The sequence below is a fragment of the Somniosus microcephalus genome, chromosome 2 (genome assembly GCF_052327205.1).
Source record: "Somniosus microcephalus isolate GS21.2 chromosome 2, FLI_Smic_1.0, whole genome shotgun sequence".
Classification (NCBI taxonomy): domain Eukaryota; kingdom Metazoa; phylum Chordata; class Chondrichthyes; order Squaliformes; family Somniosidae; genus Somniosus; species Somniosus microcephalus.
Genome location: NC_140988.1, coordinates 158,396,788 through 158,420,823, shown reverse-complemented (window position 1 = coordinate 158,420,823; position 24,036 = coordinate 158,396,788). Strand labels below are relative to the sequence as shown.

Genomic DNA, 24,036 nt, shown 5'->3' with positions numbered 1-24,036 from the left:
AAGTTAACTAAATCTGGCCTCCCGGTCAGCAATGTCCTCAGGTACGGATACCCCTGTGTCCTGTGCAGCAGCAGGTGATTGTGGAGAAGGTTGATGTTGTTGGTGCTGCTGGTGTTGGGGCTCATTGTGGTCCAATTCTGAGGACCAAGGTGACACGGTATAAACGGCATCCATGTTGATGGAATAGATGGCAGCTGAAGTACAGATAACAGAAGCATTCTGTTAATGGTGAGAGAGTTCTTCCAATGAGGTGAAACTAGATGGAGACTTTGCTGGAAAGACTTGCTACCTGGAGAATCTGCACTGTAAATGGACTGAGCAGCAGCTCCTGCCTGAGGAAAGTGATTATCTGTCAGGTGGGAGCTTTTACTGTACATTTGATGCGGTCACGTAATCAGCTGGAGCAATGGCCACAGAACTCCCACCTCAGGTCGACAGACGTGCTTCCCAAGCAGCGTGGTTGCCATGGCTATGCAGTTAAATTAAAAAGCTTGTTATGGTTCTGCCAACTAGCTGTTAATCAGCTCAGTTGGGTTGCCGCCGCTGCCGGTCGGGTCGGCTCCGCGATGACAGACGCGCTTGGGGGAAAGGCGCGTGGGGTGGGGGGGGGGGGGGGGGGGGGTAGGATGGCACTGGGTTCCCGACCCCATCAAAAATAACAACTTTCCCACCCGACCCACCACCAATCGCACCTGCTACCACCCCGGAAAATTCCGGCCAAAGGGTGGTAGAAGTTTGGAACTCTTCCGCAAACGGCAATTCTACAAAAGGTATTAAGAGATATGGGCTAAGGGCAGGTATATGGAGTTAGATCGCAGAACAGCCATGATCTCATTGAATGGTGGAACAGGCTCAAAGGGCTAAATGGTCTAATCCTGTTTCATTCAGCTGAGACGTTATAGCAAGCCTCTGCCTTCCCTCTCCGGTGGAGGTAAAAGATCCCATGGCACAATTTAAAGAGCAGGAGGTTCTTCTGGTGTCCTGGCCAATATTTATCCCTCAACCAACATAGATTATCTGTTCATTTATCTCATTATTATTTGTGGGAGTTGCTGTGTGCAAATTGACTGCCATGTTTCCCTACATTACAACAGTGACTCACTTCAAAAGTACTTCATTGGCCATACAGTGCTTTGGGACATCCTGAGGTCCTGACGGCTCTCTAGAAATGCAAGTCCTTTCTTCTCATTAATTAGGTTAAAGCACTGTAATTAATTCCCAGACGTACTTTTTCTACATCACAGAGGATTACATACATTATTAAACACGCTTTGATGAGTTCTTTGACAGACTGGAGGGAAGTATACAGTGGTGTCCCCAGAGTCAGTATCAGGACTACTGCTCTTTTTGATATATATTGATGAACTGGACTTAGGTATGCAGGGCATAATTTAAAAGTTTGTAGATGATGCAAAACTTGGAAATGTCGTAATCCCTGATAACCACTACTGGATTATCAGTGCTAAGGTACCAAAGGGAAGCGTCACCCAGGCAAGCAGGTAAATGTTAAAAGAAGTAATTTCACAAATATTGTACAAAACTGAACAGTTTTAAAACATTAAATTTATGATGAAAGTAAAAGTTAGGAATATATCAATTAATATTCTGGGCTATTAGAATGAGTGTCGTTAATACATTTCTGTACAACTGATCTGTTTGGAACTTAGAGGACGTTGGAGGCATTTTCTGAAGGATCTGTTATGTTTTCTTGCCTCTCTCTGCAAAGGATCACAAATTCAGAATGTCGAAATTCAATTGCAAATGTCCCTATGAAGAGGAGGAAAAACATGACCAATGCCCATTGGTTTCTTGCTCCATGCATAAAGATACGTTGAGCAACCAAAACATAATCTATAAACAACTTGGTTAAGGAATTCAGCAAATCATTTTCAAGCATTGCTTTTGTTATGAATACGTTATTTAAATTTAAAAAACATAAGTGACTGACCAATAATGTTAACGTCATTGTGATCAACTTGTGAACGTGTAACATCACAAAATGGTGGACTGTCATGCATGATAACCGGGCTTCAAATCCAACCAATAAATACAAATTTAAAAGTCTGCATTAATTTACAAATTATATACAGGCAAAAAAAGTTAGAAATGCTCTTTATGGAAGCACAAAATACCTCTGAATTTGGAAGAGAGTGAAAGAAAAACAGATCTGTAGATTTAAAACAAATGCAGGAAATGCATAGCTGATCAGTCAGCATGTGAAAGGAAAGGATACTGAACCCAGTAACACGCCTACTGCTTTCTCGGGCATTGCTAGCGAACTCAGCATGCACTAGGGGTCAAAACTTGGGCCTTCCTGCTCTCTATGGCTATAGATGGGCGCAGCATGCAGTGCATTTACCCATTGAGCCATCTATAGGGCATCTAATCAAACTCACCCAGAAAAGCTCTATAATTCAAAGTGACAGGCTGCCATGGGACCTCCAGCAATCAATAGTTCGAATGTTCTGGTTCATTATTCCCATTTCTACTCAACATACACAGAGGCCAAAAGATACGTAAGATGACGCCCACAGTGATTGCCGTTGAAAGCAAAACACGGAGTATTCCCACTTTTCGCCCTTCATTCTTTATATTTGTCTTGAAAGTCAGAAAAGCCTGGATCCAGCAGGCCACAGTTCCAAAACCAAAGGTCAAGACCGTGCCTGTATTATGTACCTCTTCATCGTTAGACAGCTGGGAGCATGAAAAATCAGGTTATTATTTAACCAAAAAACACACTTCTATTGCTGCAAGTACAATGTCATTGGCAGTGCAGAGACTCATAACAGAGTCTATGTTAAGGTTAAAGATTTTTTTTTTTAAACAAAAACCATTATAAACCTCCCCACTTCAGAGCAAAATATACCACCAAATGGATTGGGACTAACCCTGAAAGCATTCAGGTGTTTTTATTTAAGATCCTCACTTTTAGATCCCCAGTCGCAGATGTTTAAGCTTATAAGCTACAATGACAAAACCACTTCCTCTGCAGAACAGTGCCTGAAAATAGTGCTTCCTAATTGACTGCAGTCAGAGTTTGCTAACGCTGTTCTTACCACCTGCACATAAATCTATTCGTGACCACTGAAAAAATCTTCAAAACACACTGAGGTCAGGAGGAGATCGACATTTAAATGGATCTACAAATAAGGTAACAGAGGCAAAATCCAAGGAATCATTTAAGACTCATTTAGATGTTGCGGTGTGAAGTCTGTCAGCTTATTTTTAGATGGATTAGCTAAAATGGGAAGAATGGGCTTCCTCATCTGTAACCGTCATGTGATTCAAAGAAAAAGAAATTAAAAACTGTCTTTGAAGAGTTGAAAAAAATCATGGATTTCATTGTACTGCTGAAGATCACGGACAAATGCAAGACTTATACTGATAGTTAAACGGTTTGATAATCAAAAGACGGGGGTGGAAATTCCACTGGGTCTCCCTGATCTGCCACGGTAACTAGCGAAAATCGGCGGAAACACTGGAGAAATGGGCATTCACAATGTTTCTCCGGGGTTTCCGCCGATCTCCCACCAAAGTTAAAATGGAACACCGGAAGAAACCCCATGGAAATTCCAAGCCTGACACATTGCCCTCATTTTGAAATGTATTTTTCCTCCCCTCTTTGGTCCCAATAACCCCCTGTCCCCCCACATGTGAATCATTCGCTGGCCTAGTGGGCATCACTTGCCCATCATGTTCTGTATCTGTCCACTAGATGGTATAGTGTAAGAAGTCACACAACACCAGGTTATAGTCCAACAGCTTTATTTGAAATCACAAGCTTTCGGAGCGCTGCTCCTTCTTCAGGTGAAGTGGAGAAATGCATAAAGACACAGCTTATATAGTCAGAGAATCATGTCAGATGTTTACAGGTAACCTTTCCAACTGCCATTTATCACACCTCGGCAGAGAGATAATCACAGCAGTCAAAGGTGTGAATGGTGTCCAAACAGGTCAGTCAGGGAAACAGTACATCAAAGAACAATGAGGTGGGGTCACAAGGGGTCAAATATTGCAGATGCTGGGGTCTGTATGAAAAACAAAAAAAGACAAAAAACATTTTTTTTGGCTGGAAATCACAGCAGGTCCGGCTGCATCTGTGTAGAGAGAACAAGCCAATGTCGACTCGAGTCTGGATGACCCTGCGTCAGGTGGGGTTACATGTAGCGTGACATGAACCCAAGATCTCTGTTGAGGCCGTCCTCATGGGTGCGGAACTTGGCTATCAGTTTCTGCTCGACGATACGTAAGATGACGCCCGCCTAACCTCAAACAGACCATCGTTCGCAGCAAATTACCCAGCTTTCAGGAGAACAGCGACCACGACACCACACAACCCTGCCACAGCAACCTCTGCAAGACATGCCAGATCATCAACACAGATACCATCATCACACGTGAGGACACCACCCACCAGGTACATGGTACATACTCATGTGACTCGGCCAACGTTGTCTACCTCATACGTTGCAGGAAAGGATGCCCCGGAGCATGGTACATCGGCGAGACCATGCAGACACTGCGACAACGGATGAACGGACACCGTGCAACAATCACCAGGCAGGAGTGTTCCCTCCCAGTCGGGGAACACTTCAGCAGTCAAGGACATTCAGCCTCCGATCTTCGGGTAAGCATTCTCCAAGGCGGCCTTCGAGACACACGACAACGCAAAATCGTCGAGCAGAAACTGATAGCCAAGTTCCGCACCCATGAGGACGGCCTCAACAGAGATCTTGGGTTCATGTCACGCTACATGTAACCCCACCTGACGCAGGGTCATCCAGACTCGAGTCGACATTGGCTTGTTCTCTCTACACAGATGCGGCCGGACCTGCTGTGATTTCCAGCCAAAAAAAATGTTTTTTGTCTGTTTTTTTGTTTTTCATACAGACCCCAGCATCTGCAATATTTGACCCCTTGTGACCCCACCTCATTGTTCTTTGATGTAATGTTTCCCTGACTGACCTGTTTGGACACCATTCACACCTTTGACTGCTGTGATTATCTCTCTGCCGAGGTGTGATAAATGGCAGTTGGAAAGGTTACCTGTAAACATCTGACATGATTCTCTGACTATATAAGCTGTGTCTATGCATTTCTCCACTTCACCTGAAGAAGGAGCAGCGCTCCGAAAGCTTGTGATTTCAAATAAAGCTGTTGGACTATAACCTGGTGTCATGTGACTTCTTACATTTGTCCACCCCAGTCCAACTCCGGCATCTCCACACCATAGATGGTATAGAACAGTGGTCTCAAGTTGCCTAGGGTGTTTCCTTGATGGCACAGTAAATTTCTAGAGCTCACCCACCACCTGGGGTAATCGCCGAGGCCAAGTTGTGTCTTACACTCACTGTGACAAGATGACGGTTTCAAAAGCTGGTATGTACAGTGAAGTACTTCACTATAACAGAGATAGTATCCAGTCAAAGATGAGTTAATAAGTATCAGAAAATTTGAAGTTATACCTGAAAATTGGCCACTAAAGTCATTCCAAAACATGACAGGCATTGTGCTATCAGCCCAACGATATTCAGCCATGATTTCATCACTTTCGACTGAAGCTGTGAAAAACGGAGTACAGCAACAACAAGCACTGTTGGAGAGTGGTGGGTGCGAAACAAACAGAAGTGTGATGGATCAGTTTCAGCAATAATGACCAATATCTACTCATAACCACAATGTTCACTTCTGAGATATCTCTTAGCAGTGAGACAGCAATTTATCCCCAACTTACTAAACTTTTCAAAGAATAAAATAACATTGAGCTATTGTAGCCAAAAATTAGGAGACTGTTGATTTTTATAGTGCAACGTGACTGACCTATACCTTAATTGTCACATCAAATTAATGCTATATGCATTTTTAAAGGAGCTGCATTCAGCTTTTAACTAATGGCTATAGTGTACAAACATGCAGGTTACAAGCAGTGATAGAGACTCCTGAGCTAATTAAAGCAAAAAGTGACCAGCCCTCCATCTCCTAAAGCAGCACAGAGCTTACACTAGATCCATAATAATAGATTTAAAGGTCAGGATTTTCTAATTGTGCAAAAATGGAAAAAGAAAATGCAGATGCCGGAAATCAGAAACAAAAACAAAACATGCTGGAAACACACAGCATATCAGTCAGAACCTGTGGAGAGAATAGAGGAGTTAATGTTTTAGGGTTGACAAAGGGTCCACGCCTGAAATAATAACTCTGTTCTCTCCACAGAAGCTGGCAGGCTTGCTGAATGTTTCCAACGTTTTCTGTTTATTCCAATTGTGCACTTTCCAGCCCAAAACTTTAGTCCCATTCATTTTAATGGACAGGAAAAGCATGAGCTGGCCAACACAGAAGCAGAAAACCCTGGTTCAAAGTCCTTTTCTTCAGAACCAGCTGTATAGTCACAGTCTGTGTAACCTATGCTTTAGTTTCATGGGGTTCTGGATGTTAGATTTTTTAAAAATTAACAGCAAATTCATTGCTGTTTGTGGGAGCTTGCTGTGCACAAATTGGCTGCCACGTTTCCTACATTACAACAGTGAATACACTTCAAAAAGTGCTTCATTGGCTGTAAAGTGTTTTGGGACATCCAGAGGTTGTGAAAGACACTATATAAATGCAAAGTTTTCTCTTTATTTACCATCAGCAAAGGATTGTGCTGTAGTTGAAAAATCAGGAAAGTTTTAATGACAAAGACATTTTATCAATGAAATTCTAGATTCAAAATGTCTAATCAGTTGATGTGAGACACGACCAAGTCAGCAGTGGAGAAGAATATTTCAACTATCTCTGCATCTTCTAAGGTTTACTGAGAACCTTGAGGTTACTGACTGCTTAATACAAAGATCTCGGGGTACAGTTTCCGCTTTGGGCGCAATCGGCAAGCCGGGCGCAAATTGTGCTAGTTTTCTGAATTGAATTTTTTGCTCAAGTTTCCGGTCAAACTCGTTTGCATATTGCCGAACGTAAAATCTACCATAAACCAGCATAATCGGGCGTTTTTGAATTTAAATTGTTTATTTTTTTTCTTTCATTAAAAAATATTCCTTGATATATTTATATCTGATGCAATTTTATTAATACAGCTGAAAATGGGTTTATCACCAAAAAAAGCTTTTTTAATCAGAGTGTTGAATCCACCACTTGTAAGTAACCTGATTTTAAATAACTGAAAATGACTTTAAAAAACTGTACAGAACCATTTACTAGTTTCATTGGTGTACTGTAGTCAGTTTTGTTGTAAATTAAATATTTTAAAGCTTTTGAAAAGTACCTATTAATATCCTTGTGCCTAAAAAAAGTTTAATTTTAAGAGCCTCCTCGAAGGCCCGCAAACTGGCACAACTGGCGGAAACTCGCCATGGTGACTAATTCAACCTGGGGGCGTGGCCAGATTTGTGGGCAGGGCTGGCTGCCAGCACGATGTTTTTTAAACTAGCGGAAAAGATCGCAAAACTCAATTTGCGCTGGGCGTAACCTGCACATGAAATTCTTCAAACTTTGCACTGGTTTGGCCAATTTTGAGCGAAGTGGAGAAACTGGCACAACCTAGCGGAAGTTCGAAATAACAACAGAAAATGCTGGAAAAACTCAGGTGGTCAGGCAACATCCGTGGAGAGAAATTTGAGTTGACGTTTCGGGTCGAAACCCTTAATCACTCACTCCATCCCTCACACCTCACTCCATCCCTCACACCTCGATAAATATTTCAGCACATACATGCACAGGAAATCCACTAAATAACTCACTGCCGACTTATAAGTAGTCCCTGTCTATTTAGTAGCTGCTGCCACTAAATTTGCTTACAGGTCACAATGGAATTTCTGCTGCCTATTTACAAACATGGCTTTTTGAAATGAATGCCATATTCAGTACAGATCAAACCTCAGCATTGTTAAAACACATCACAATAAATTTAACCAAAGCCAGCTTTCAGTCACTCTTCCTTTCCTCCTGAAGAAAAATAGTAGCAATTTAAACAGGCTAAAATTATTAAAACAAAAAGAAATTGAAGATATTTTCTGTTATGCAACTCCCATATGTATGGAAAACATCCAATACTGATCCCTTCCTACCTAGAGACGCTGCCATATTCAGTACTTGGCTGAAAACACAGCTTGCAGGAGGGGCGTCACCTGCAATACTTTAAAAGAAAAAGGTTATTGAATTTGCATCCTATTAGCTCATAAAGTGTAAATAAAATGTGCATATGACAGAGGGAGAGGCAGGGGATGCAATGGATAGAGGAAGACTTACTGTACCTTATTAAAGGAGGACGAAATTTACAGCGCTGTGTCCTAGATTCAACACGAAACAAGTCAGAAAAGACAATTTAAAAAATGTGCATTTTATTTTGTGTTCTTTAAATTAAATTTACATTTTCAATAATTTTCTATGGTTGGTGCCATAACCCCTCACTACGGTTGGTGCCATAACCCCTCACTTGGCTCCGAGATGAGCAACATTATACGGCAGGTAATCCCATTCTTGAGCTTGTAACCTCCAGGGTGGGAGTCAGATGCTGAACTGCTGGAGGTTTTAGATCATTTCTCTTTAAATGATTGTGAAGCTGTCACACATACAACATTCCCCTCTTAGGGTACGCTTTTGTACCTTTGGTATTCTATTACACCTTCTGAGTGCATAAGGAAATAGGGGTATGTGAATCAGATTTAATAATCAAAGTGATTAAAATGGAGTTATTTCAGTTCTCAGGCATGAATCTGACCCAATTTAAACAGGTAAAGCCTGTTTCTTTTAAAATGGTAATACAAGAGTGCGGAGAAACAAAGTGATTGTGTATGTACCACCTTTGGGTGCAAGGGCACCAGTCATCATGATAGCTGGCAGTCACAACAAAGTTTGGTGCCTGCTCTGTTTCAAAAAATGTAATTTATTTATGGCCTCAAAAGAAAACCATCTGGCACTGACTCATGCTGATGTACAGTACCAAGTGGTTAATCTATATGTGTAAACCAAGGTACTGAATATAAGGAGGCTATTTAACCAAAGAGTAACATGGCTGAGCCAGATCCAGTCCTAATCCAACAGCCACTAACACATACTTTCCAGCGACCGTCACGGGATGCTAATCCGGGGCAGGAACCCTGGCTGATTTTGTCTTCCATAGCCTGGAGATACTTGCCTGGAATTTCTGCCAGAATTATCCCAGTCTCCCAGCATGAATGATCAACAGAACTCCCAGAGAAAAGGCGTGAATGGCTAAAAATGGCCATTTTAACTGTTTCTCCAAGTTTTCTGCCGAGGTTATGGCGGGAGTTCGGGAGAATCCCACAGAAATTCTCCTTCACCGAGCTAAATTATCTCCTCCACCGCCCACACCCACCTCCCTGCCTACAACCACCATCATTTACATGGTACGGTAGCATAGTGATTATGTTACTGGACTAGGAAACTAGAGGCCTGAACTAATGATCCAGAGACGCGAGTTCCAATCTCACCACGGCAGCTGGAGAATTTAAATTCAGTTAATTAAATAAATCTGGAATAAAAAGCTAGCATCAGTAATGGTGACCATTGTCGTAAAAATCCATCTTGTTCACTAATGTCCTTTAGGGAAGGAAATCTGCTTTCCTTACCCGGTCTGGCCTATATGTGACTCCAGACCCACAGCAATGTGGTTGACTCTTAACTGCCCTCCGAAATGGCCTAGTAAGCCAAGCCATTTAGTTATCAAGCCGCTAAGAAAAACAATAATAATAATTAAAAAAACAGACAGACCACCCGGCATCGGCCTAGACACTTGTGTTGGACATGACAACAGCAAAGTCCTCCTCACTAACATCTGGGGAATTGTGCCAAGATTGGGAGAGCTGTCCCACAGACTAGTCAAGCAACAGCCTGACAGTCACACTCAGAATCATACCTTTCAGCCAACGTCCCAGACTCTGCCATCGCCATCACCATCACCATCCCTGGGTGTGTCCTCTCCCACTTACAGGACAGAGCCGTCAGAGGTGGTGGCACAGTGGAATACAGTCAAGCAGGGGTGGCCCTTGGATCCTCAACATTGTCAAACATGGGCAAGGTCTCGATTACCACCTGCCGCCCTCCCTCAGCTGATGAATCAGTACTCCTCCATGTCAAATACCACTTGGAAGAAGCACTGAGAGTAGCAAGGGCACAGAACGCACTCTGGGTGGGGGACTTCAATGTCCATTCCCAAGAGTGGCTTGGTAGCACCACTACTGACCAAGCTGGCCGAGAACTGAAGGACAGAGCTGCCAGACTGGTGAGAGAACCAACACAAGGGAAAAGCCTACTTCATCTCGCCCTCACCAATCTATCTGTTGCAGGTACATCTGTCCATGACAGTACTGGTAGCAGTGACCACCGCACAGTCCTTGTGTAGACAAAGTCCCGTCTTCACACTGAGGACTCCTTCCATCGTGTTGTGTGGCACTACCACCGTGCTACATGGGATAGATTCAGAACAGATCTAGCAGCTCAAAACTGGACATCCATTAATTCAAAAATTGGCTATGTGGTTGATATTAGGGAAGAAAGCTATAGACTTAAGGAGGATATCAATGGACTGATCAGGTGGGCAGAAAAGTGGCAAATGGAATTCAATTCAGAGAAGTGTGAGGTAATGCATTTGGGGAGGGCTAACTAGGCAAGGGAATACACAATAAATAGTAGGATACTGAGAAGTGTAGAGGAATAGAGGGACCTTGGAGGGCATATTCACAGATCCCTGAAGGTAACAGGACAGGTAGATAAGGTGGTTAAGAAGGCATACAGGATAATTGCCTTTATTAGCCAAGGCATAGAATGTAAGAGCAGGGCGGTTATGCTTGAACTGTATAAAACACTAGTTAGGCCACAGCTAGAGTACTGTGTACAGTTCTGGTCACCACATTACAGGAAGGATGTGATTGCACTAGAGAGGGTACAGAGGAGATTTACGAGGATGTTGCCAGGGCTGGGGAATTTTAGCCACGAGGAAAGATTGGATAGGCTGGGGTTGTTTTCTTTGGAACAGAGGAGGCGGAGGGGAAACCTAATTGAGGTAATAAAACTATGAGGGGCCTAGATAGAGTGGATAGGAATGGTCTACTTCCTTTAGCAAAGAGGTCAATAACCAGGGGGCACAGACTTAAAGTAATTGGTAGAAGGAAGGATTAGAGGGAAGTTGAGGTGAATTTTTTTCACCCAGAGGGTGGTGGGGGTCTGGAACTCACTGCCTGAAAGGGTAGTAGAGGCAGAAACCCTCATCGCATTTAAAAAATACTTGGATATGCACTTGAAATGTTGTAACCTACATGGCTACAGAGCAAGATCTGGAAAGTGGGATAAGGCTGGATAGCTCTTATTCGGCTGACATGGACATAATGGGTTAAATGGTCTCCTTCTGTGTCGTAAATTTCTATGATTCTATGATGTGGCACTGTGGGCCATCAGCAGCAGCTGAATTGTATTCCAACACAATCTGTAATCTCATGGACCAACATATCCCTCACTCTACCATTATCATCAATCCAGGGGACCAACGCTGGTTCAATGAGGAGTTCAGAAGAGCATGCCAGGAGCAGCACCAGGCATACCTAAAAATGAGGTGCCAACCTGGTGAAGCTGCAACACAGGACTACATGCATGCTATAGACAGAGCTAAGCAATCCACAACCAACAGATCAGATCAAAGCTCTGCAGTCCTGCCACATCCAGTCGTGAATGGTGGTGGACAATTAAACAACTAACAACTCCTCAATGCTGGGGAGTCCAGCCTGCAAGTGTAAAAGACATGGCTGAAGCATTTGCAACCATCTTCAGCCAGAAATGCCGAGTGGATAATCCATCTCGGCCACCCTCCTGAGGTCCCCACCATCACAGAAGCCAGTCTTCAGCCAATTCGATTCACTTCACGTGATATCAAGAAATGACTGAACGCACTGGATACAGCAAAGGCTATGGGCCCCGACAACATCTCGTCTGTAGTGCTGAAGACTTGTGCTCCAGAACTAGCCACACCTCTAGCCAAGCTGTTCCAGTACAGCTACAACACTCGCATCTACCCGACAAAGTGGAAAATTGCCCAGGTAGTTCCTGTCCACAAAAAGCAGGACAAATCCAATCCAGCCAATTACCAGCCCATCAGCCTACTCAATAAGATTCTGAAGGGGATTGACAGGGTAGATGCTGAGAGGTTGTTTCCCCTGGCTGGAGTGTCTAGAACTAGCGGGCATAGTCTCAGGATAAGGGCTAGGCCATTTAAGACTGAGATGAGGAGGAATTTCTTCACTCAGAGGGTTGTGAATCTTTGGAATTCTCTGCCCGAGGGCCGTGGATGCTGAGTCTTTGAGTATATTCAGCTGAGATCGATAGATTTTTGGACTCTAGTGGAATCAAGGGATATGGAGATTGGGCAGAAAAGTGAAGTTGAGGTCGATGATCAGCCATGATCTTACGGAATGGCGGAGTAGGCTCGAGGGGCCGTATGGCCTACTCCTGCTCTCATTTCTGATGTTCTAATCATCAGCAAAGTGATGAAAGGTGTTGTCAACAATGCCATCAAGCGGCACTTATTCACCAAAAACCTGTTCACCGATGCTCAGTTTGGGTTCCGCCAGGACTACTCAGCTCCAGACCTCATTACAGCCTTGGTCCAAACATGGACAAAAGAGTTGAATTCCAGAGGTGAGGGGAGAGTGACTGCCCTTGACATCAAGGCAGAATTTGACCAAGTGTGGCATCAAAGGGCCTTAGTGAAACTGAAGTCAATGGGAATCGGGGAGGAAAACTCTCCACTGGCTGGAGTCATACCTAGCACACAGGAAGATGGTTGTGGTTGTTGGAGGCCAATCATCTCGGCCCCAGGACATCGCTGCAGGAGTTCCTCAGGGCAGTGTCCTAGATCCAACCATCTTCAGCTGCTTCATCAATGACCTTCCCTCAATCATAAGGTCAGAAGTGGAGCTGCTCGCTGATGATTGCACAGTGTTCACTCACCGCACCATCCAGGACAGAGCAGCCCGGTTGATTGGCACCCCATCCACCACCTTAAACATTCACTCCCTCCATCACAGGTGCACCGTGGCTGCAGTGTGTACCATCTACAAGATGCACTGCAGCAACTCGCCAAGGCTTCTTCGACAGCACCTCCCAAGCCCACGACCTCTGCTGCCTAAAAATACAAGGTCAGCAGGTGCATGGGAACACCACTACCTCCAAGTCACATACCAGCCCGACTTGGAAATATATCACTGTTCCTTCATCGTCGCTGGGTCAAAATCCTGGAACTCTCTCCCTAACAGCACTGTGGGAGTACCTTCACTACATGGACTGCAGCGGTTCAAGGCAGCGGCTCACCACCACCTTCTCAAGGGCAATTAGGGATGGCCAATAAATGCTGGCCTTGCCAGCGATGTCCACATCCCATGAATTAATTTTTTTTTTAAACTGCTTTGGCTGAGACTAACACAGTACAGCTTAAACCGGAGACCTTACAGTCAGTCCAGACCTTCCTGGACTACATGGCACAGCGTCACACCATGTGATCTATTTAACTACTAAACCAGAAGATATTGAGAATGACTTTGACTGTAGTTTATATAGCAGACCAACTAATAAAGTAACAATGAACAAAAGAAACACCTGGGAGAAATGGCAGTCTCTCATGCACCACATCTGCACAAGTAGCAGAATCACTGTACATCCATCATAACCTTGACTGGGGTCCCATCTCCAAAATACTTCCCAGTTTTCCCCACAGTTCTGAAGTTGTTGACAGTGAACATGTACCAGTGAGCGCTTAATAGAGATGTATAGAAAATAACTGTACATTTCATCAGTGGCTGGTAATCACTAATGAAACAGATTAATGCTGGGAGTGGGGCAGGCTTTCTACACTTTTGTTACCTGCACAGTATCAAGGGTTCATCTCTTTTAAATGAAGCTAATACTCATGATCCAAAACTATGAGAAACCCAGGTCCACATGCACTGGAAAAACAGGACCCACAACTTTAAAATGACACATGGAAATACTGGCACCCCTCTTGAATGTTTGTACCTGGTCAGTGCTATTTATGCAGTTGGTCTCCAATAGTGCAATTTGTCTTACTTATGTAAGGTACAAGGATAATTTCAAGTCCATGTTCAGGCATATATTGTTAAACTTTTATTAAATCAAAAAAGTTACTCACCAGTTTGGTAAATCAAGCCTACAAATTTTTTCATCATTAACTGCAATTATGTACCTGTTTAAAATAAAATAATTATTTTATAAACATCCAAAAAATACCCCAAATATAACATTTCAAAACACATGATGATAATAGCTACCCAGTAGATTACTTACCATTTTAGGAATTTGTTGGTGAAGGGGGTTAAAAACGAGCCTTTCGACTTTGGGATCTGGGTTTAAAGCCAGGCCAGATTCATGGGATGAAAGTCTCTCCGCCAACTACAAGGGTTCTTCGTGAACTAAGTTTGAGCAGTCTTAGTTCAAATCATAGTGGGCACAGAATTGCCCCTAATTAGCACTAATAAGCAATCTCATTTAGAGGCCAAAGGATGGCTGGCTACTGCAAAAAGAAAATGTCACATTGTGCCGTCGGGGTCCTCTTTTGAGGTTGGGGCAGAGCTTAGAAGGCTTTACTCTAAAGGGATGATTACATGATCTGGCACTCCCAGTGGGGAGCATCAGTGTCAGGGAGCACATAAGCAGTCTATGACTTTCTATCCAGAGATGAACTCCCTGTAAACATCGTTTTACACTGGGAGTGCCAGATAATGGAGTAATCCCGTACATCTAACAATGCTGCCTCACCTGGGAGTGCTTGATGCTGAGACTGGGCATCTGAAAAGGAAACTGTTCAATTCCCCAGTACTAATAACTTTTACCTTGATTAACACAAAAATCACAAACAAATCTTTCTTAAAAAAAACCAAAAGCTATAAATATCCATTTAAAAAAATGACCAACCTTCAGTATGACCTTCTTCATTCTTTGAGTGGAAGTCACTCATTCTCCACGTTCAAAATCTGTGGGCTATTATTGAAAAAGGGTGGGGTGGTCGATAATCCTTGCACTACCCATGTGTGTGACATGTCGCAACCTAGGCTACTTGTCCTCGATTCACACCTTATTTCTTTGGCTGAGGCAAAATTGGATGTATTGCCTATGAGGCAAATATATGCATGGATATGGTAAAAGCACCAAATTCTCCAAGTCAGAGAGGTAGAGGTGTAGAAGGGAACCTCTGTAGGTGTTTAGTACTACCATGCCAACCTCTCCTCAGTCAAATACTTCTACTAATCTAGGATTATCCTGGAGAGGGAGGACAACCTGAGGTTCTTTTTCTCCATGACTAACCACCTTTCAAATCTCTTTTTTCACCTCCTCCACCCTCACCTCCAATATGCAGTGCAAAATGCCCATGGATTTCTTCACTACTAAGACTGAGACTGTCCTGCAACTGCCTTGGCCACCACACTCCCCTCCCTACTCCTGACCACCCTTTTATTCCGCAAGTCCCGTCCCATCTTCTCCCCACTCACTCCAAGCTCATCTTCGAGACCCACCTCTGGCTCCTTCAATCCCTTCCCCACTCAACTCATGACTACAATAACCTTTCCTGGCCCCTTTTCTTGCCAACATAGTAAATGGCTCTCTTTTCTTAGGCACGGTCCCTCTCCATTTCAAAACTCTTATTATCACTTCCTGTTCAAGAATTCCTCCTTTGACCCTTCCATCCCTTTGTACCATCATTCTCTCTAGAACGTCCCTTTTCACTTCTAAGGTCCTGAACATGTCTGTCGCCTCCCAGCTCCATGTCTGTATCTCCCGAAATTCCCTGAATCAAATTCTTTCAGCCCAACTTCTGCCCAGCTCACAGTACTGAGACTGTGCTGACCCTAAGTCACAAATGACATCCTGTATGACCATGTTACAATATTTATCCCTCAACCGGCATCATTAAAACAGCATCTGGTCATCATCACATTGCTGTTTGTGGGACCTTGTTGTGCACAAATTGGCTGCCACGTTTTCTACATTACAACAGTGACTATACTTCAAAACAGTAGTTCATTGGCTGTAAAGTGCTTTGGGATGCGCTAAGGTTGTGCAAGGTTTTATATAAAAGTAAATCTTTCTTTCCCCCTTATGGTGGGGAGGGTATAAACTAAATCAGCAGGGGGGTGGACACCAGCATATAGAAGTAGAAAAGAGGAATAAGGTGCATAAAGGAGGGAGAGTGTTGGATAGTACTAGAGAAGGAAGTAGTACCATATTAGATAGGAGCAGACTGAAAAGGACGACGAGGAATACAAAGACAGGTTTGGAATGCATGTATGCAAACGCACAAAGTGTGGTGAATAAGGTTGGTGAACTACAAGCACAATTAGCCATGTGGCAATAACGGAAACGTGGCTTAAAAATGGTGAGGACTGGGTGCTTAATATTCACGGATACAAGGTGTTCAGAAAAGATAGGGAAGGAAAAAAGGGAAGTGGGGTGGCAGTACTGATTAGTGAAGACATTGTAGTGTTGGAAAGAGAGGATGTCCTTGAGGGGACAAGGACAGAATCCATTTGGTTAGAGTTGAGAAGCAAAAAGGGTATGATCATGCTATTGGGGGTATTCTATAGGCCTCCAAATAATGAGAGAGAGAGAGAGAGAGAGAGAGAAGCAAATCTGCAAGGAATCACAGAGATGTGCAAGAACCAGAGGTGATATTGGGGGACTTTAATTACCCAACTATTGATTGGGATAATGTTAGAGTAAAGGGAAAGGAGGGGGAGGAATTTCTGAAATATGTTCAGGAGAACTTCCTTGACCAGTATGTTCTCAGCCCAACTAGGAAGGAGGCATTGCTGGATCTGGTGCTGGGGAATGAGGTGGGCCAAGTGGACCAAGTGTCTGTGGGAGAACACTTGGGTAAGAGTGATCATTGTATCATAAGGTTTAGATTAGTAATAGAGAAGAGCAAGGAACAATCTAAAGTAGAACTTCAAAATTGGAAGAGGGCTAACTTCAATGGGGTGAGAGGGGATCTAGCCAGGGTAAAATGGAACACCAAAGATTGACAGGAAAAACTAACGAAATAATGGGTGATCTTTAAGGAGGAGATGTTTCAGGTACAGGTTAGGTACATTCCAACAAGAGGGAAAGGTAGGGGAACCAAAGCCAGGGCTCCTTGGATAACAAGGGAGATAGAGAATATGATGAAACAAAAAAAGAGGGTGTATGATGCATGTCAGGTGAATTCTTTAAGTGAGAACCAGGCCAAATACAATAAGTTGAGAAATGAAGAGGAAAATAAGACTGGCAAAGAGAGAATATGAGAATAGAATGGCAGTTAACATAAAAGGGAACCCAAAAATCTTCTACAGGCATGTAAATAGTAAGCAGGTAGTAAGAGGCGGTGTGGGGCCTATTAAGGACAAAGAAGGTGATATATGTTTAGAGGTGCAGGGCAAGGCTAGAATACTTAATGAGTACTTTGTTTGGTGTTTACTAAGGAAGAGGATGCTGACAAAATATCTGTAGAAGCGGAGATGGTAGAGGTAATGGAAGAGGTGAAAATTGATATGCAGGATGTACTGGAAAGGCTGGATATGCTTAGAGTGGATAAGTGGCTTGCATCCCAGGTTGCTAAGGGAAGAGTGATAGAGTCATAATGGCACAGAAGGAGGCCATTCAGTCCATCGAGTCCGTGCCGACTCTCTGCAGAACAATCGAGTCAGTCCCATGCCCCCGCTCTAGACCCGTAGCCCTGCAAGTTTACTTCCCTCAAGTGCCTATCCAGCCTCCTCTTGAAAACATTGTGTGTGTCCGCTTCCACCACTTCTGTCAACAGCGAGTTCCAGGTCCTCACCACTCGCTGCGTAAAATAGTTTTTCCTCTCATCCCCCCTGTATCTCTTGCCCAAAACCTTAAGAGATAGTGGAAGGGCTTGCCATAATCTTCCAATCTTCCCTAGATGCTGTATTGATTTCTTTGTGGGTTCAATGACGAGACATTTATGAAAGAGAATGAGTTTTAATCTAAAGTCTGTTCAACTCTTTTATACAGCTTTTACAGGAGACACTAAGCTTGTGATGCCTCTAGAACAAAACTGAAACTAAAACTAACTGCCTTGCTTCTCTCGGTCACATGCCCTCTGCTGGTCAGGCACAAGCAATCAATACATACAAACATGCTATTAAGGCATCATAATCGAACAGGCAAATACCATCTCTATTTGCTGATATCATTACATCTCCTTTTCTTAAAACAAAAGTATTTTACTTTTAACTAACAACATGTTTTCTTTGTATTAATCTGCATTTTAACTAACACTTAATGAACTTATATTATCATTATCATGATCAAGGTTTTTTAACCTTGCTTTGTGTGTTCACATGAAATATGTCAATACACTAGAACTTGAAGAAAGAATAAGATAACATTACTTCCTTCTATAACAATAGTCCTTAAATTTGCTCAATGAGTCTCTCAGGAGGCTTCATGTGTCTTGAGGATTTTCTGATTGATTGTCCTTGAATCTGAGTTGTTGCCTCAGATGATGTGTTCTCAGCTGTGTGATCAGGTTGTTCAACAGTATCAGTCTCTTGACCTGCTGTGGCTGGTCCCATGAGAAGATCTCGATGATTTCTTCTCAGAACAGCACCCTCATCTGTCTGAATGGTATATGATCTTGGTTGAACTTCACTCAGGACAGTTCCCTTCTGAGTCCATGTATTTGTTTTGTCTTTGAACCTTACTTGGTCACCAGTGTGGAGTTCAGGTAGGTTTTGTGTTCCTCTGTCATAGTAGTACTTTTGCTTTTCTTTCTGTTGTTCTTTGAACTTCCTCACTTTCTCCCCCTCTTTTGTTTTCAGGAGGTTCTCCGGGATGGGTAGGTTTGACCTTAGCCGACGTCCCATAAGGAGTTGGGCTGGTGACATACCACACTCGAGCGGCGTTGTGCGGTATACAAGCATGCTCTGGTAGAAGTCAGTTCCACTGTCTTTTGCCTTGTACATCAGTCTTTTCACTGTCTGGACTGATTTTTCCACTAGACCATTGGACTGTGGCAAGTGAGGACTTGACGTTGTGTGGACAAAGTCCCACTCTTTGGTAAAGTGTCGGAAACTTGCATTGTAAAACTGGGGTCCGTTGTCTGTGAAGACCTCGCTTGCCACGCCATGTCTGGAGAATATGGCTTTCATACATGTTATCACAGCATCTGCAGTGGTGATGTACAGTCTACAAACCTCTAGATACAGGGAGTAATAGTCTGTGACTACAAGATAGTCCTTCCCTTGACATACGAATAGGTCAGCGCCTACCTTCTGGCAAGGTCTGTCTGGCGCTGGGTGTGGCTTTAGTGGTTCTACCGGATTGCTTGCTCGATATTTCAGGCATATTGTGCAGTTTGACACCTCATTTGTCACATCTTGGTTGATTCGTGGCCAGTACATCACCTCTCGTGCTCTTTTCTTACACTTTGATTCCCAGATGTCCTCCATGGATCTTTTTTAACATCTCTTTTCTCAGACTCTTTGGGATAACTATTTTACTTCCTTTGTAGATGATGTCTTCGACCACCGATAGTTCCGCCCTGCAGTTCCAGTACTCTGCCATGTCAGGTGAGCAGTCTTGCTTCATGTTGAGCCATCCATCCAAGATGCTTTGCCTCAGTCGTCTCATTGTTTCATCTTTGTTTGTCTCAGTCTTTATGAGCTCCATTTTTGCATCTGCTATGGGCAGTGCACTTGTGATCATGTCCACGTAGGCGTTCACCTTTTCATCCATTGTGGTGTTTGCGGGCTCACTTGGGTCAACAGCTCTGGACAACGTGTCTGCTGTATACATCAGCTTACCCGGTGTGTACGCAACATTCAGTGTATAGCGTTGCAGCCTGATCATCATTCTTTGTATTCTAAGCGGACAGCTATTTAGTGGCTTTTGGAACAATGCAATCAAGGGCTTATGGTCAGTCTCTACACTGATTGCTTGTCCTGCCACAAACTGGTGAAATCTTTCACAGGCGTATGTGATGCTGAGCAGCTCCTTTTCTATTTGAGCATATCGCGTCTCCTTGTCTGTCATTGAGCGCAATGCATATGCAATAGGTTGCCAGTAGTCATATTGTTGCAGAAGAACGGCACCGAGCCCACTCTGTGATGCATCTGATGATATCTTGATGGGTCTCGCTGGGTCATAAAACCTCAGAACTGGTTCCTCTGTGAGCAGTTTCTTTAGATTGCTCCATGACTTCTTATGCTCATGATTCCATTCCCATTCTATGTTCTTTTCAGTTAGTCTTCTCAGTGGCGCCATCTTTTCTGAGAGGTTGGATATGAATTTACCCATGTAGTTGATCATTCCATTAAACCTCTGCACGTCCTTTTTGCATTGTGGCCTTGGCATATTCTCAATGGTGGACACCTTTCTGGGATCTGGTCTGATGCCCTCACCGCTAAGGATATCTCCCACGAATGTCAGTTCTGTCACCCCGAGCTGGCATTTCTCTCTATTCAGCTTCAGGTTTGTTTTCCTTGTTGCTTCCAGCACTTTTTTCAGTCTCTCGTCATGCTCAGTTCTCGTGGTTCCCCATACTATGATGTCATCCATTGATGTATCAACTCCCTCCAGGTGCTCATAGATCATATGGATTGTTTTGTGATACACTTCAGGAGCTGAGGCAATGCCAAATGGTAACCTTAGGAATCTGTATCTGCCAAATGGACTGTTGAACGTGCACAGTCTTGAACTTGCTTCGTCCAGCTTCATCTGCCAAAATCCTGATGATGCATCTAACTTGCTGAAATATTTTGCATTTGCAAACTGTGCCATGATTTCCTCACGTGTAGGAAGCTTGAAGTGCTCTCTCTTTATTGCTCTGTTTAGATCTCTTGGATCCAGGCAAATTCTGAGCTTTCCATTCTTTTTGTCCACTACGACGAGGGAACTCACCCACTCAGTTGGCTCATCTATCTTCTGAATCACGTTCAGGCTTTCCATCCTGTCCAACTCTGCCTTCAGTTGCTTTTGAAGAGCAAACTGAACTTTTCTGCATGGATGTATGACCGGTGTCATACTTTTATCTACTCTGATCGTGTGTTCTCCTGGAATGCAGCCTAGGCCCTTAAATAGGTCTTTGTACTCTTTCCATGAGTTCATCATAGACTGTCTCTCCTTCGCTTTCCACAACGAGGACTCTCTACCAGGTTCAGTCTCTCACAGGCTTTTAAACCTAGTATGGCTTGCACCTCCTTTGGCACCACGATTAATGCTAACGTGTGCTCTCTGTCCTTGTGTGTCACTTTGACAATGCATCTTCCTTTCACTGGTATTTCAGTACCTGAGTATCCTGTCACTTTCACTTTTATTCCATGTATCTTTGGTCTGGGTCTAATTTTCTTAAAAATCAGTCTCTGATATCACATTAACTTGTGCTCCAGTATCCAATTTAAATGGAATGTGTATGTCATTCACTTTTAGTGTCAACATCCAGTCTTTCTTCTTTTTTGTTTTCAGACACAACATCTACATTGAACTCCTCTATGTCGCCTTCATCTACTGCATGGACCTTGCTTTGTTGCACTTGGTTCTTGCAGCAACGGGCATAATGGTTGTTTTTGTTGCAACTATTGCATGTTTTACCATATGCTGGACACTTTCTTGGTGGATGCTGTGTACCGCATCGACTACATGACTTTCGATTGTCCCTTTCATTTTCGTTCGCTGGCCACGCCTCTTTTTTCACATTGGCGCTCGTTTTGTTAAACGGTTTGTGTCCGTTCTTACTCACTGCATCCACGTTGCAGCTATTGTCACTGAACAGCTCCTTTGCCTGCAACTTCACAGTCTCTGTAGCCTTACACAGTGCTATGGCTTTTCCCAGGTCTAGATCTTGCTCTCTTAGCAGTCTTTCCCTTAGACCATTATCTGGAATACCACACACCAGTCTGTCTTTTATCAGCGAGTCTGTCAGTCCCCCAAATTCACATGATTTGCTTCTGTTTCTCAGTTCAGTCACATACTGATCAATAGTCTCACCCGTTTTCTGAACACATGTGAAAAATCTGTGCCTCTCAAACGTCACATTACGTTTAGGTATGCAGTAGGCCTCAAACTGTTCCATTATTTTATCTAGTTTCATTTTGTCTCCATTAGCAACAAATGTGAAGTTATTATACACCTCCAGCGCTTCATCATCCACGACATGCAAGAACAGTGACGATTTCCTTTTATTACTTTTCTCGTCAGCTCCGATTGCCGCTAAATACAACCCCACACGTTGTTTGAATCTCCTCCAATTTTCAGCCACATTACCTGTTAACTGAAGCGTCGCCGGTGGGTGTAATCCTTCCATTTTTTCACTTCGTTTGCTATTCTCCAATGGTAAGCAACGATGTTCTCTTTTGGCTTGCTAATTTGTGGAGAGCTGATTTAACTTCAGATTTTTTTTTTCTTCATCTCTTTCAGCCACTTCTGACACCATGTATTGATTTCTTTGTGGGCTCAATGACGAGACATTTATGAAAGAGAATGAGTTTTAATCTAAAGTCTGTTCAACTCTTTTATACAGCTTTTACAGGAGACACTAAGCTTGTGATGCCTCTAGAACGAAACTGAAACTAAAACTAACTGCCTTGCTTCTCTCGGTCACATGCCCTCTGCTGGTCAGGCACAAGCAATCAATACATACAAACATGCTATTAAGGCATCATAATCGAACAGGCAAATACCATCTCTATTTGCTGATATCATTACAGATACGGGGGAAGTGCCAGAGGATTGGAAAGTGACAAATGTGACACCCTTGTTCAAGAAAGGGTGCAAGGACAATCCTAGTAACTACAGGCCAATCAGTTTAAATCAGTGGTGGGTAAGGCTTTAGAAACAATAATCAGGGAAATAATTAACATGCACTTGGAGAGGTTTAAGTTAATTAAGGAGAGCCAGCACAGATTTGTAAAAGGCAGATTGTGTTTGACTAATCTAATTAAATTTTTTGATGAAGTAACAGAGAAGGTTGATGAAGGGAATGCAAGGGATGTTGTCTATATGGATTTTAAGAAAGTGTTTGACAAAGTACCACATAAAAGGCTGGTTAACAAAATTGAGGCTCATGGAATAGGAGGATCAGTGTCAGCTTGGATAAGAAATTGGCTTAAGGGCAGAAAACAGTGAGTCGTGGTAAATGGTTGTTTTTCAGACTGGAGGATGGTAGACAGTGGTGTTCCCCAAGGGTCAGTGGTAGGCCCACTACTTTTTCTGATATATATAAAATGACTTGGATATTGGAATACAGAGTAAAATCTCAAAATATGCCGATGATACCAAACTTGGAGGTGTGACAAACAGTGAGGAGGATACCAATCGACTGCAACAGGACATAGACAGGCTAGCAGAATGAGCAGTCAAGTGGCAGATGGAATTTAATACAGAGAAGTGTGGGGTGATGCATTTTGGCAGAAGGGATAGGGAGAGACAACATAGACTTAATAGCACAGTTCTAAAGAGTGTGCAGGGACAGAGGGACCTGGGGGTTTATGTGCATAGATCTTTGAAGGTGGCAGGACATATTGAGAGAGTAACAAACAAAGCATATGGGGTCTTGGGCTTGATAAATAGAGGTATGAGGAGTACAAAAGCAGGGAAGTTATAATCTTTATAAAGCTCTGGTTAGGCCACAACTAGCGTATTGCGTCAGTTCTGGTCACCACACTTTAGGAAGGATGTGAAGATCCTTGAGGGTGCAGAGGAGATTTACCAGAATGGTTCCAGGGATGAGGGATTTTAGCTACAAGGTTAGGTTGGAGAAGCTGGGGTTGTTCTCCTTGGAGCAAAGGAGGTTGAGGGGAGATTTGAGAGGTGTACAAGATTATGACGGGTTTGGATAAGGTAGACAGAGAAAAGCTGTTCCCATTAGCTGATGGTACAAGGACTAGGGGACACAGACTTAAGGTTTTGGGCAAGTGTTACAGGGGGGATGTGAGGAAGAACTTTTTTTACACAGCAAGTGGTGAGGACCTGGAACTCGCTGTCGACGGAAGTGGTGAAAGCAGAGCCGATCAATGTTTTCAAGGG

General features: G+C 43.3%; 1 protein-coding gene across 1 annotated transcript in view; it reads right to left on the bottom strand.

The window, feature by feature from the left end:
- Nucleotides 1–1,543: 1,543 nt before the first annotated feature.
- tmem150c (transmembrane protein 150C) overlaps nt 1,544–24,036 on the bottom strand; it is a 34,560-nt gene continuing 12,067 nt past the window's right edge. The window contains exons 4-9 of the mRNA XM_085964943.1: nt 14,150–14,203; nt 8,247–8,282; nt 8,061–8,128; nt 5,466–5,593; nt 2,517–2,694; nt 1,544–1,851 (exon numbers count right to left, since the gene is read on the bottom strand). Coding sequence (XP_085821069.1) covers nt 1,664–1,851; nt 2,517–2,694; nt 5,466–5,593; nt 8,061–8,128; nt 8,247–8,282; nt 14,150–14,203 — 652 coding nt within the window. The 3' untranslated portion in view covers nt 1,544–1,663. The remainder of the gene's footprint in view (nt 1,852–2,516; nt 2,695–5,465; nt 5,594–8,060; nt 8,129–8,246; nt 8,283–14,149; nt 14,204–24,036) is intronic.